General features: G+C 44.0%; 2 protein-coding genes across 3 annotated transcripts; one reads left to right on the top strand and one right to left on the bottom strand.

Moving 5' to 3' along the window:
* Positions 1-106: 106 nt before the first annotated feature.
* On the top strand, positions 107-7,017 carry LOC134860598 (chloride intracellular channel protein 4). 2 transcript variants are annotated; one of them, XM_063877355.1, is made up of 6 exons: positions 107-2,946; positions 5,159-5,268; positions 5,382-5,507; positions 5,589-5,695; positions 5,829-6,010; positions 6,099-7,017. In XM_063877355.1, the coding sequence occupies exons 1-6, from the start codon at positions 466-468 to the stop codon at positions 6,258-6,260; spliced, it is 3,168 nt and encodes a 1,055-aa protein (XP_063733425.1). In that variant the 5' UTR covers positions 107-465; the 3' UTR covers positions 6,261-7,017. The 2 variants fall into 2 exon arrangements, with proteins under 2 accessions (XP_063733425.1, XP_063733426.1); XM_063877356.1 differs by lacking the exon at positions 107-2,946 and adding an exon at positions 4,245-4,939.
* Positions 7,018-7,773: 756 nt separating this feature from the next.
* urp2 (urotensin II-related peptide) lies at positions 7,774-10,333 on the bottom strand. The gene is made up of 6 exons (XM_063878208.1): positions 10,237-10,333; positions 9,086-9,391; positions 8,603-8,637; positions 8,316-8,475; positions 8,143-8,191; positions 7,774-7,969 (listed from the first exon to the last, which is right to left on the bottom strand). The coding sequence occupies exons 1-5, from the start codon at positions 10,331-10,333 to the stop codon at positions 8,160-8,162; spliced, it is 630 nt and encodes a 209-aa protein (XP_063734278.1). The 3' UTR covers positions 7,774-7,969; positions 8,143-8,159.
* Positions 10,334-14,883: the final 4,550 nt, after the last annotated feature.

The raw sequence follows: 14,883 nt of genomic DNA, 5'->3' as shown, positions 1-14,883 counted from the left end.
AGAGAGAGAGAGAGAGAAAGGGAGACGAGAGAGAGAGGGAGTGAGAAGGAGAGAGGTAGATTGTATTTATTGATGTCTAACTGTGCTTAAGACGCAGTACTGCAGAGTACCACAGCCACACGCTAAGGGTGAAAGGACTTTACAAAGAACCTCTACGCCTGGATAGACTTAATACCTGTGGAGATAAAATATAAAAACCTGGATTTTCTTTCCTTTGCCTGGAAGTTTTGAACTTTTGCGGTCTTATCTCAAATTTGGATGAAGTAAGTGTCCCATCATTTCTTTAACTTTACTAATGGCTCAGCCAGGCTCTCTCCCTAACCCAGAGCTCTCAAATGGTGCCATTGTCCATGGCCCACTAGGGATCTGTTCAGACCTGGATACGCAGAGAGGAATAGAGGATGAGGAGGGAGAAGGGGAAGATGAGGATGTGGAACTAGCCGAGGAAGTCGGGAGGATGTTTTAATGATGGCAGAAGCAGAAGAGGGTCAAGACGAAGAAATAAGCAGAGAGCTGAGTGAAAGGGAGGAATCAAGGATTAACCAAGTGGCCCCGTCACCAAATGAAGAAATACAAGAGGTGGAGGCAGGTGGTGAAAGACAGGAAGAAAATGGGAAAGGCGGAGTGAAAGGAGAGGATTTAGAACACATAATGATAGAGGAGCTGACAAGCCACAAAGAGGCTGAAGGTGAGGAAGAGCAAGGGTCAGAAGAAACAGAGGCAGGGATTGAAGATCCATGTCACTCTGCAGAAGTGATAGAGGACAAAACAGGCCAAGAGCAGACATCCGACAGCAGTAAAGAAACAGAAGAAGAAAGTAAAAATGAACAAGAAGCAGTGATAGCAAGTTCAGACACAAAGGAAAGCGAGGATAACACAGATGATGAAGAGAGTGGATTAGAAGAACAACAGGAAGTGTCCACTACTGATGATGCAGAATATGTTCAGGAGTCAGAAGAGGATGGACAGCTGTGTACTGACGATGAATCAGAAGTTGTTATTCTGCCCACTGATGGTGAGGCTGCACAAATCATTATGGATGCAACAGTAGTATCCCCTGTTACTATGGGCATGGAAGAAAAAGTCAAACATCAAGATGAGCTATACCAAACCTCAACTGATGGCATACACTTTGATACAGAAGCCATACAGGAAGTCAATCAGACCAACCAGTTAACCAGTGAGGAAGAAGATGAACACACTGATGAAAAGGAGAACCCAGAATCCAGTGAACAGGAAGTTGAGACCACAAATAAAACTGTCACATGGGAACGGGAGGATTATATAGAGGCAAAGTTTGAGGATGAAGAAACCGACGAGTTAGTGAAAGATGCAGTTTCTACTTCTGAGGATCTTCTGGACATAGTGGGTGAAGTAAACCAGGAAGAGGACACATCAGACTTTGCATTTGAACCATCTGAAGAACAGACAGAAGGAGGGATTGAGGAAACTGAGGTAGGGATCAACGAGAGGGACGAAGAGGAAAAGCAAGTGCGACAGGTTGGGGTTAATTCTCTAACGGAGATGGATCGGGGAGGACAGAGTGCTGAAGAGGATGGGAAGACAGCTGATAACGCTATTACAGATACAATGGGGGAGGAAGAGCCCAGAGGAGACGTTAATGTAGAAGAAGAGAAGATTGTTGAAGCTGAAATGCAGGAAGATCCTTCAGAAGCAGTTCTGCAGTCTGTGGAGGGGGTTCCTTTAGACATGCAGGAACACGAGGACATGGATCAGGTGGAGGAGGCATTTCAGCTGGAGGAAGAGGGTGAAGTTGAACCTGATCAGCCAGAAGACGAGGTTAGATCAGAAGATAATGACTCTAAAACCAGAGGTTATTTGCAGGAACATCCCTGGCAGGAAGAAAGAGGGGGAGATTTGGAAGAAGAATTGAGAGAACAGCCAAGAGGGCAGACTCTGGTAGAAGACGAAAAGGGAGGAGGAGCAGAAGAAGAAGCAATGCAGGAAGAGATAGATATGGCAGAAGAACCTGTGACTGTTTTAGATGATGATATTGAAGAGATAGAGGACAGACAGAGGAGAGAGGTTCAAGAAGAAGTGCACACCACAATTATAGACCCTTCTGGAGCAGAGACTAAGGATGAAGAGTGTCAAGAACTGCAAGGGGAAAAACTTGAACTTAGTAAGGAGAATGATGAAATAAAAGAGGTTAAGCACGATGAGAAAGTAGAAGATGACAGCAGAGAGGTAGAAGCAAACGAGAAGACACAAGATGAATGCAAAGAGGTAGAGAAGGACGAGAAACCTCAAGATGACAGAGAGGTAGAAGAAGACGAGACACAAGAAGACAACAGAGAAGCAGAGAAGAATGAGAAACCACAAGAACACAGAGAGATAGAGAAGGACGATAAACCTCAAGAAAAAAACAAAGAGGTAGAGTTGGACGTAAATGGAAGAGTTGAAGAAGTGAAGAAATCAATGGAAAATGGGATTTTGTCTCCTGAGCCGAAAAATGAAGAACGTGGTTTGGCAAAAGTGCTGTCACTCAAGAGAAGAGATAATGACTGGATCAAAAAAGTCCAACCAGAGGAAAAGAGTGCACCAGAAAACGAACTGTGGAGGAAAGAACTGAAGCCTGTGAAAAAGGACGTCTGGGAATCTGAAAGTGGGAAAAAAGAATGGTCGAGGAAGGAAACATCACCAGATCAGAAGAGCCCTCCCAGGAAGGATGACTGGATAAAGGAGCTGAAGTCAGTGATCAAGAACGAATCCTTGCCCAAAAAGGGGAATGAGCAGAAGAAGAAGAGAGTGGTGTTATTGGAGGATGGCCATTCGTACATCCCCCAGCATGAGGAGATGATCGAGGAGACGAGGGAGGAGGTGAAACTGATCTCCCATAGGAGGCCGGAGAGCTCGTTTCCTGCTGGGCACAAGAACAACAAGACACCCGAAGACCAGGACTACAAGATCTCCCTCTACGTTAAGGTAATGTATCATCACATACTGTACATAAATCCAGGCGACACACCATTATGGTGTTGACGGTTCTGGCACCTTTTGTTTGTTTTCAGACCTGTCGCTGTGAAATGGTTGCCTTTGACATGGATGCTGCATTTCTTTTTACCTTATTTTGTACGTGTGTGTGCGTGCGAGTGTCAGAGAGAGAACCCTATCTTGATCTGCTTGCCTTATCTCATTAAGACATCAGGCATGGTAGCCTATTGCTCTGTGCATGCAATGGTAAAGGTCAAAATAATAGGGACACACACATTATAATTTAAGAAGAGAGTATGTTAAATGAGTAACCATCTCTGACATCTCTCACACACCTGCACACCTTGAGCAGTCAGACATTCCTGACTGAGGTGAAAACAAAAGCAGCCCGGCTTCTGACGACCAGCAGAGAGGTTTACTTGAAGGAAAAATGCACTAATATCTGTGTGAGCCACTTCACACACACATACACACACACACACACACACACACACACACACACACACACACACACACACACACACACACACACACACACACACACACACACACACACACACACACACACACACACACACACAACAAGCTTGCTCTCTGTGGGAGCTCACATTCAAACAATGACTTCCTTTGTCAGCGACTCTGCTGGCAGCGCACACTCGGGCAGATGGAGTGGAAAGGTTCGCTGGACTCAAAAACATATTGACACAATGGGCCAATCAGAAGTCTCCTCATGTTGTAAATTATTACAATACACCTGACTCACTGTAATTATGGCTTGTCATTAAGTACAGTATATATATGATGTTGTGTGAGTTAGTCTGAGGTGACTGAATAATCGAGCTATGCGGCTGCAGGAAACATGCCGGGTTAATCTCTGCATTCTCACTCTGTAAGCTGATTAGCCTGCTGTTTGCTGCTGAGGCTCTGAGCACAGTGGAAACAACACATTCTTAGCTTAAACTAAAAACTGCATGTAGAATAATGTTTATTTAGGTATGTGGACATGGGCTGACTAATAAGGGGTCAGTGTGTTTTGGATATCAGGGCTGATGTAGAGTCCGTTTCGCTCCTTGAAGTGTGCTGATCTGCTGATCCGAGCTGTCTCGTCCACTTACACTCCTTCTTACCCCCATGTCAACAAGCTTTATTGGGACTTTTTCATGGACCTACTTTCTGTCCCCTCTGTATTTGGTATTATTAGTGAGGGGGTAAAGGAGCTTTACTCCACCCTGCTGGTTCCCAACATGCTCACTATTTCCCTGCAAGGAGTAAAATATAGATGTCTCACATATCTACTATCCTTAAATCTTTGGTGTGGGGCTGAATTTATTTCAGGTGTAATGTTTCCTGTAGATAATCCATATTGGATGTTAAAAAAAAAGACATCTTGGCCTCTGTGAGTGGGAAAAATATCTTTCCATCCCTGCTGCGACACACTGGAGACATTGTTTTGTGTTTGTGATGGAGCAGAGATTCCACCACCTCCCACTCTGAAGAATAAAGTAAATCTGTGCCTCCTAACTTCACACCAATGTCTTGGTAACATAGGGACTCCTTGCACGGCTAGTTGGGGAACACCTGGGGGGTAAACAAAAACCATAGCATCTCAACCAATGCCTAACTTCATGACCCATGATGACTTTCGTCCTGTGTTGTGACTTTGTGAATTTAATTTTACCCCAACAATCGGAGTAAAACACATTGACTTTTCAAACAAAGAGGGATTGTGTGTTGAGAGGACACTGACGTACCAGAGACATATGAAAAAAATCAAGAAGCAGTCCGAGGAGCAGCCAGACAGACGTACATGGTTGGAAGATAACAGGAAAGCTCAACACGGAATATACTATATTTGTCCCAAGGGTAGAAAGATGTATTTTAGAGGAGTGTGAGCTGTCATACGATCCTTCAATTGTTCGTCATGTCCTGGTGTGACATAGCAGTTAATAAATTGGGCTTCCCCACCATTGAGCTGTTTGTAAAGGTAAGTGATGTCTGCATGCACACAGTATCTTTACATATCCGTCATTTCCTGAAGCAAATATTTGGCTCTAGATCTTCCACTTATTTGTTTGTCTACTATTTGGTTCTGAATTTGAACTAGATTTTTGTGTGTTGCATTTCACATGATCCATGTTTCTCATTCTGGAGCTCCTCCATGATGTTATATGTATAATATGTGTGTCCTTGTGTGTCGGTGTAGGCTGGGAGTGACGGGGAGAGCATCGGTAACTGTCCATTCTCTCAGAGACTCTTTATGATCCTGTGGCTTAAAGGGGTCATCTTCAACGTCACCACTGTTGACCTCAAACGGTACTACAGTATAAAACACACGCATACACACAGTTCTTTATTGGGTGAACGTGCGCTGAATGTTAGTTTTACCCCTTGTTGTTGGACCTATGGAGTATCTATTTTTGTTTTAGGAAGCCGGCGGACCTTCAGGACCTCGCTCCAGGAACCAACCCTCCCTTTGTCACCTTCAATGGCGAGGTCAAGGTCGATGTCAACAAGATCGAGGAGTTCCTGGAGGAGAAACTGACCCCACCCCGGTACACACAAACACATCCACACAACAATATGTTACTTAAGTGTGCAGCGGTATTCAGCTGACTTCTTCTCTTGTCTTTCAGCTACCCTCGACTGGCTCCCAAACATTCTGAAGCCAACACAGCGGGAATCGATGTGTTCGCCAAGTTCTCAGCGTACATCAAAAACCAGAGGAAAGACACCAACGATGGTAAGGAGAGACAGCATGTGTGTGAGGGCTTTTGCTTTCAACCAAGCCTTTATTGAACAGTGGATCATAGTGGAGCATAGAGCAGCTAAAGACACATGGCTGCTGCTCTTTCTGTTTGTATCTCTACCTGCAGTCTTAGAGAAAGCCTTGCTGAAGTCCCTCCGGCGTCTTGATGACTTCCTGAGGACTCCTCTGCCTGAGGAGATTGACGCTGACGCCTCAGGAGACGTGCCCGAGTCCTCCAGGAGCTTCCTAGACGGCCCTGAACTCACCCTGGCTGACTGCAACCTGCTGCCTAAACTACACATCCTTAAGGTTAAACATCCCTGCTCCACTTTACTCCAAAAATAATACATTTTGAGAATATTTGGACCAACACCTGTCTCCTCACTCCTCTTTGCAGGTTGTAGCCAAGAAATACAGAGGCTTTGAGGTTCCAGCGGAGATGACGGGGGTTTGGAGGTACTTAAACTGCGCCTATCAGAGGGAGGAGTTCACCAGCACCTGCCCCGCTGAGAGGGAGATCCACTTTGCCTATCTGGATGTTGCTAAAAAAATCAAATGAGATGAAACAGAGAGGAGAGCTATATCATGCCTATCTGAAGTAGACTAAATGAAGGAAAAGGAACTCCAGGTAATAGACTAGGCCGACCTACAGTATAGTAAAATAGTTAGTCTTTTTAAAGCTTGGTTCCCTATTACCTATATGTGTGTTGTTTCTACGGAGTGTGTGTGTGTGTGTGTGTTTCTATGTGTGCTCCCACAGGTTGGGTTGCACAGTCTCTTCTTCATGCTTATTATTTCACAAATTATGTTTTTTATTTTCAGACGATGACTAAATCAATAGCACAATGAACAAGCATTTCTCTTCAGTATTACCGCATTAGAAACCATTTAGTCCATGTTTAGCTACTATGATGTAATCCAACGATCTGGGTTTGGTTAAAAACGTGTCTGTTCATTTATATCAGAAAACTTGAAATTATGCTTTTCTTATTATCTGCGTTTCAAACTCATCTCAAATCATGTTTGTGTGATGAATAAAGTAACTTTACACCTTCCGTGTACGGTGATAAGTTGTCAATTGTTTGTTCAGATCGCTGACAATCATATTATTGTTTATCCGGATTAAATCTGGGATTTTATTAGCATTGAAATTGTGAATGTATTGGATTAGGAGCCAGTGAGGGAACCTTCAAGATGTATCCCTAGTGTTACAAACACTTCGATTCACGTATCAAACCAACCATATTATCAGCCTGCTGTGTTCTGGCCTTATATTCTGTCTGGGGACAAACTTTATTAAACTGATTTTATCACTGTGTGGATTGAATTCTTCATTTTTTGCATCTCAAGAAATGATATTAAGGCATACACAACACATGGAATACATAAAGTATAAATCAACCAACATGGCCATTTAAAGTTCTAAATATTTGTAGTGTATATTAAACACATACACACACTTGAGCATGTGCAGACACACACACTGATCACCGGGGAGACAGTGACCGTGACCTCTGTGGAAACCCTCTGAATGTAATGACCGCAGTTTGCACACAGCAAACACACAACGCTCAATGAGCATAGCAACATCCAGAGGAGGAATGTCCTGCCGCTCATCGTCAAGGAAAGTCACAACTCAAGTAGTGTTATTATAGGGTTCTCGTGCAAAACACAATCATGTCGAGCAAGTTGAGGGGAGTAGTTGAGGTATAATCTGGCTGTATGTGTAGTAGGTGTGATAATTAGACTCAGTGTGATTGATTAAATGTAGAATTAACGTATAACTGCTTATGGACTTTTTTTAATGTAGTTGTCAGTCATTGTCACCACCATGATGCAGCAGGTGACCTCAGAGTGTGTCTGCATAATGAACAACTGAAGAGAGTGTAGTTGTATAAAAATAAAATATCAATTTTTTATTGTCACAGTGGGGTTTTGCCAAGCTAGAAATAAACTTTATTTAAAATATGGTGCACACATACAAAAAACAGCGTGTGTCTGTCATACAAGGGAGAGAAAGGGTTAACAGGGTGTTCATGCGCCCGGCACATCGTCGTCTTTCATTGGTCAGTCTTGTTAATTAATGAGTGAATGAAAAGGTCCGATGCAAGGATGGCGCCGCTGTGGGGCTTCCCGGTGCCAGGGCAACGGTAGCCTAGCGCTCAGGTCCGAGGAGAGCGAGGGGAGAGGCAGGAGATCGGTGAAGGGATGCAGGGCGGATGAAGCAATCAATAAAGCAACCTGTCTTTTGGAGACATTAGGCCACTTCTGCAGGGTCGAAAAGAATAGAGTTAGCCTCCCACCTAGCTTAGCATAACGACTAAAAGCTTAAGTCTTTATGCTAAGCTAAACAGCTGTGGCTCCATCCTTTAATTTGACAATAGAGAGTGCTTGCTTTCAACCTTGGGAAAAAAAAGCTTCAAGTTGGTGGATGGACTCACTGGGTGGGTGGAGACGATCAGTTCTGGGAGCAGTACTTCCAGAAACACACTGTTGGAAACAATGAAGAAGAAGAACAGTTATCATTCTCCAGGATCCACAAAGAGTTAAAAGGCTAATTCTGGTTGGTCTAATGGTATCATAATGGTTTCAGACGCATTATTTCCTCCCTCACCTCTTTTGTTGGTCTTCTTGGTCTGCGTTGGGAGGGACTTCTTTGAACTTCGACCAGTCAGACTGGGGATGAGGACATCTGCGCTCGCTCTGGACGCAGTGCTGTTGACTGCTGATGGTGCCACTGTGGTGGGCTTCACCCCTCCATCAGCAGCAGGGTGCTTCAAGGACACATAGAAAAGAGAGCAATGATTGAAAGGATGCAGCTATTGGACTTTACCATTTCTGCAGTGCTATAATTGTTCGTTTTGAAATGTATTTGAGAGCAAATAATACACAGGTACTCACCACTCTATTTTTCCTTCCTGAATTTTTGCCATTTGCTGAAAGGACAAACAAAAACTAATGAAAATGACCCCGATGAAGTGCAGAACAGTGGCTTAATCTTTGCATTAAGTTCAAGTTTAACTTCAACTAAATTATTAAATGATATTAAACAAACTGCATGTAGGGATCTAACTGTAAAGGATGCATACTGACCAATACTGCATTGTGTATGAAAGTACACTGCAGGACATTCCCTGTGATAAAAGGGCACAGAAGCTAAAAGCAGGTTTCCTGAGCTCAGCGCTAACTCAAGAGGGCTTTAAGTGTTAGCCAGTCCCTAGGTCCAGAAGTCCAGTTCATTAATGACGTGATACAAGGAGGCCGATCTCCAACGATGGCTTAATAAAGAAAGAGATTTGCCTCCCTGCAAACTCTTTTCACAATAACGAGGAAAAGAAGCATCCCTGAGGCCCTGAAGAAAAACAGAAAGCATTGGATCATTACCTCTTGGCATGATGGTGATTCTGGAGCTCCGTGTGCTGTTGAACACCCTGTGCAGCTCCTCCAAGGCTGAGATCATCTTCAGCATCTGGCCCCGTTTATCTGGACCTGCTGTCTCAGGGTTGCTCCTCAACCTCCCTTCCCTGATGCCCTCAGTGATAGTCCTTGTAGTGGTTTTGTCCGTTCTTGTCGCCCGATCCACTCCTGCTGCTTTGGTACTCAGAAGCCAGTGTTTCAGGTACTGGCTAGGATTTCCCTTCTCTGGTACAGCTGATGCATGAGTGAGACTGGGAAGAGGTTTTGCAAAGCCTGGGGAAAGGGACATGTGTTTTAAGTATTTTTTGGACAGCGAACAGAAGAGTTTCACCTTTTTGTTGAGTCATGGAAGTTGTCCTGGCAAAGCTAAGCTGCTAAGCACTGCTTGTGTTCATACTCTTCTACATATCATTCCTCAAAGAAAAGGTGCCATTTGTGCTCAGATGATTGAGAATTCCTTCCCTGCAACTAATTCAGATCCAAGTAGGCTTTTGTATGAAAAGGTTGACTAAGTTCAGGTCTCTAATTTGCTTTAATTCTCAGTCTGCCTTTTTCGTAGTCTACTAACATACACATGACCCTCAAACAGTCCTTAACACACCCACACACATAGCCTATTTTGGTGGGATACCATTGCTTCGCTGGTTGCTAGCAGAGTTGCTACGGCACCTTCAACTGTGACATAACAGTTGTATGAATTGTGTTTGCCTGTGCATAATGACGTAGGAGGTTTCGCAACAATGCAGCTCAGTGTCTCTGTGATTGCACGAGTGCGTCAATGGATTCCATGTCTTAAAACAAATTAGTCACAGGATATGCAGATGTTTTAATCGCTATCAATTGCATATCCATATTTCTTTGTAAACGCCTGCAAATGAAGATATTTCCGGTCTTCCCAACTCAGGTTCCTAGAATTCTGTTCATATTTGACCATTTTGGGAAGGTCAGGATCAAAGATGGGCAACCAGGATTGTAACCAAGGCCTTACTGTGGTTAGTTAAAATTAATTTTGGTCTGCAGGTACGGCTGGACCTGCCAACGTCGTTCTCCTGCAGCAATTAGAAAAGGATTAAACTGGTGAAGAGCAGCTGTTCCATCAGCTTCAACAGCTTCCTTACCTCTGTCCGTGGGTGCCGCCTCCACTCCTGTCCCCACAAACATCAGCAGCATCATGACCACCTTCATCACAGACACAAGTGCTGAGCTGTTAAGCATGGTTACTGAGCACTGAACGAATATCTATGCAGCAAGCAACTATAGTCACTATCAGTCAATTGACTTTCTTTTAACTCAGGATTTTGTTGCAAGAAAGTTCTCAAACTGACTTGGTTCTCCCCAAGCGCAACTCGTGTAGACGTCCGCTGAGATGATTGGTCTTAAGTTTTGAAAATCAATTAGCAATTTCCATCAAAGTGCCTTCAATTCAGATATACTCAAAAACAGTTGTGATCGTTTCCTTAGCTTCTTCCGTTTTTCAACCAAGCGATGGTATTCGTCTACTTTAATTCCAAGTCTTCTCAAGAACGTTACAATAAAATAATCGGTTTCAAAATCTGTCTTTTCGATCCATGGATGCGCCTCTTGAAGAAGGCTTGTCAACGGTTGGTCGGATGCGTTCCTTTTCGTAATGCACCAACCAACCTGGCCTTTATAAACCTGAGGTTCGCTCTTGAATGACGAATGGCTAAGCGTCAACCAATCGCTGGCCTGAAAGCCACCAAACGCCCCGCCTCTTCCTCATTGATGGATCGGTGACATTTGGGTAGTTTGGCGGCGAGCTTTGTGTGTTAGGAGTCAAACCTATCTTTTTGTGAATGTGTTGTCTGTGTGTTTAGGCTTGTATTTAACGTGTGTATGTGTGTGTGTGTGTGTTGTGTGTGTGGACCTGGCTGTATAAGCAGTGATAAGGTAGTTCTTAATATGTTTGCTCAGGGGCCACAGAGAGAGAATGGCCCTCTGACGCATGAGGGCCTGGAGCCACACTGACTACACACACACACACACACACACACACACACACACACACACACACACATACACAGCTCGCAAATACAACATTCAAACACCGAAAACGACATGGCAAACTCATGTACGCACACACACTCACACACACAATCCTGGGGTCAATTTGAACTTGGAAGAAAGGGTGGAAGACACAAACACACACACTCACACACACACAGATTGTAAAAGAAGCGTGGGATGCACATCAAAGGGCAAAGAAAGGCTGAGAAGTCGTGTCCAGATGACAAAAGGCTAACCGAGGGTTTTTCCCCTTTTTGTGGCGACTAATCCCTCAGACAGGAAGTTGACAGAGTGACGGTGGGACGACACCTCGCCAATAACCTCCACAAAGACCCCAAAACCCCCAACACACGTGATGCAGGATGAAAGAAGATGAATGAATTTGGGATGTAGGTACAGAGGCCAACATGGTGAACACAACGATATAAGGTGTGTGTGTGTGTGTGTGTGTGTGTGTGTGTGTGTGTGTGTGTGTGTGTGTGTGTGTGTGTGTGTGTGTGTGTGTGTGTGTGTGTGTGTGTGTGTGTGTGTGTGTGTGCACATTTGTGTCAGTTGCTGGGCGAAAAGAATTTAACTGAAGAACATCCACTCATTACTACTCTGTCTGCCCTGACGCTAATGTGTGTGTGTGTGTGTGTGTGTGTGTGTGTGTGTGTGTGTGTGTGTGTGTGTGTGTGTGTGTGTGTGTGTGTGTGTGTGTGAGTGTGTGTGTGTGTTTGCGTGCCATGTGACAGAGAGGGGACAGCGACAGGAAGTGAAAGAGTTGGAGGAAAATAAAGAAGTGCTTTTTCTACTTAAAACTCATCCATTTTCTCTCTGTACGTTGCTCTGTTTTTACCCATCATGCTTTGCCTTCTATTGACCTTTCTTTCCTTTATCCAGACATTTCATCTTCTTACAAGACAGCACATTCAATAACAGCATGAAAATCTGCAGGTTCTCTGGGAATTTTGATGGATTTACATTTACAGCGTGCTTGCATGTTGTCTGCTTTCATGGCGTTGGCTGACTTTATGTCTCTAATTGGAGAAAAAGTTCAAGCTGCTCAGTTTTGTGTGTGTCTTGCCATTAAACAGTAGCTTCCTAATGTTTCCCGGAGCTCTACATGGTATATATCTGAGAGCAGCAGGAGCAGCAGAGGGCAGTGTTCCTTCATAGTAAGTGCGATCTCTACTTCCTCCTGGAGAAACCCAGCAGTATCCTCTCCATATTTGTATTCTTAAGCATGTATGTCTTTGTTAGATATAGATTCAGATTTATTATTCAAATGTAGAGCATGATACAACCCATTTGATCCTTTCTAGATTAATAGATGGTTTATGCAGGCAATAAATAAACCTTCTTTAATATAAATGAGAATACAACCAATAAAACGTTGTTTTAAATCACTGCTGACTATAAATATAAACCCTAATATACAAACTTTTGTGGAAAATAATAAATCCAATCCTTTAAACTAGGAAAACAATCGTTTCTCAAATTAAAACAATATTTACAATATAAATTAATAATAAATGTAGATTATAAAGCCAGCATTAGAACATTTTTCATACTTAAGCTTAAATGTAGACATATGATAACAGATTGGTCAAATTAACATTTAGAATTACCTAAATACTGTAAATGATTCAAATAAACATCCCTTTGAAGGCAAAATGAAAAGAAATATCCAAATTAGGGATCAATTCTCTTATTTTAGGAGGAAAAAAGGCCTTAATCCGACAAAGCTGAGAGCGAGTTAAAAAGAGAGAGTGGAAAAAAGGGAGAAAAAGAGAGTTAAGGACGGAGGAGTGAGTGACGGAGAGGAAGAGGAGAGCACCCAGGGGAGAGTGAGGAGGAAGGTCAGGGACGAGGATGAAGAGGAGAGAAAGGGGGGAAAAGAGAAAATGGAAAGAGAGGAAGAATGTGTGTGTGTTTGTGTGTGGGAGTGTGTGTGAGAGAGAGGGAGTGATTTGTTTTCAGTGAAAGGTGAGGCCACTTAGCCGAGGCGTAGAGCTACAGCGGAATCTATTACCATGTGTCAAAGGAAACACGAGAAGGGCACGACCTGTGTGTGTGTGTGTGTGTGTGTGTGTGTGTGTGTGTGTGTGTGTGTGTGTGTGTGTGTGTGTGTGTGTGTGTGTGTGTGTGTGTGTGTGTGTGTGTGTGTGTGTGTGTGTGTGTGTGTCTGAGAGAGAGAGAGTGAGTGACACAGAGAGAATAAGATCAAGTGTGGGTCGCTTTTGCAAGAACATGGGTATTTTGTGTGTGTACAGTATACGTGTGTGTGTGTGTGTGTGTGTGTGTGTGTGTGTGTGTGTGTGTGTGTGTGTGTGTGTGTGTGTGTGTGTGTGTGTGTGTGTGTGTGTGTGTGTGTGTGTGTGTGTGTGGGTGGGTTCCTGGAGATCAACTGTTTATGAATTTGCAATTCCATTATAAAAACTGGGTTCCACAGTGAATGTACTGGATAAAGAAACTTGAATGTTAGAACATTAAGGGTGTGTGTGTGTGTGTGTGTGTGTGTGTGTGTGTGTGTGTGTCTGTGTCAGAAACACATACAGGTCTGTAGATGTGAGTTTATGAAGAAGAGAAACAGTGAGACACTATCGGTATGTGTGTGTAGAAAGAAAGAGAGAGCTCGTCACTCTACACCTCATGGATTCTGTGGCTCACCAGAGGCCAGTGTGGTTCACTTGGGGCTGAAACACTCTAACCACACTGTGTGTGTGTGTGTGTGTGTGTGTGTGTGTGTGTGTGTGTGTGTGTGTGTGTGTGTGTGTGTGTGTGTGTGTGTGTGTGTGTGTGTGTGAGTGTGTGTGTGCGTGTGTGTGAGTGTGTGTGTGTGTGTGTGTGTGTGTGTGTGTGTGTCTCTGTGTGCCAAAGCCGCAGGCCGCTGGCCATCCTCTCTGGGTGTATAACAATATTTCTTTGCGCCTGCACACGTGTTGAGGATAACGAATCACTCCTTGTGACTTCCCACATATTTGAAACACAGTGGACACACACACACACACAGCTGGTTCCATTGTAAAATGTTTAGATTTTTTGATTCACGGAACTTCACTGAAAGGCTGTAGCAACTCCAAACCATGGCTGACGTGTTCAGGGTGACAAAAGCCCCCCCCCCCCCCCCCCCCCTCCGTGTGCCATGATTTTTAGTAGATGGACTATCCATTCCCAAGTTATGAACAGGGGAAAAAAATGCCTCCTTGTTACTGAGCCGTACTTTCTAACATTTGTGAAGAGAAGCTGTGTCAGCATTTGGTCCCTTGGTCCACACTCCATTGGGTTTGGAACCAAACAAGTACAAGGAGAGGGTGGGCTGGAGGGAGGCTGAGGAGGCGATGGGTAGATGGATGTGAAAACAAGTGAGCGGACTGACAGTCGGGGCAGCCATTGATCCTCCTCTCCGCTCCCACCATCCCATCCCGCTCTCCATCGGCAGAAGACAGATAGTGTTGAGGTGGCCTGTATTGGATTTATGAGTTAATGGCCTTGCCAGGATGAGACAGATGGAGAAATAAGGAAGAGGAGAAAGGCAGAGGGAGGGGATGGGGAGGGAGAGGACACAGTACAGGGGAGGGGATGGTGTGAGTGGAAGAAAAGTTATTTTTCGGTGCCCAAACATTGATCTTTACGTGGTTCTTTAGTCATACTTTCTATGGTTTTCCTGGAAGAATCCATATGAAATGCTGTAACGCAAAGCGTAGTAGTAACGCGCCAAATGACACAGCTAAAGGAAAAGCTCCAAAGCAGGCCAC

The sequence above is a fragment of the Eleginops maclovinus genome, chromosome 24 (genome assembly GCF_036324505.1).
Source record: "Eleginops maclovinus isolate JMC-PN-2008 ecotype Puerto Natales chromosome 24, JC_Emac_rtc_rv5, whole genome shotgun sequence".
NCBI classification, from domain to species: Eukaryota; Metazoa; Chordata; class Actinopteri; order Perciformes; family Eleginopidae; genus Eleginops; species Eleginops maclovinus.
Note: the sequence above shows the minus strand (reverse complement) of the source record. Positions and strands in the feature narration are given on the sequence as shown.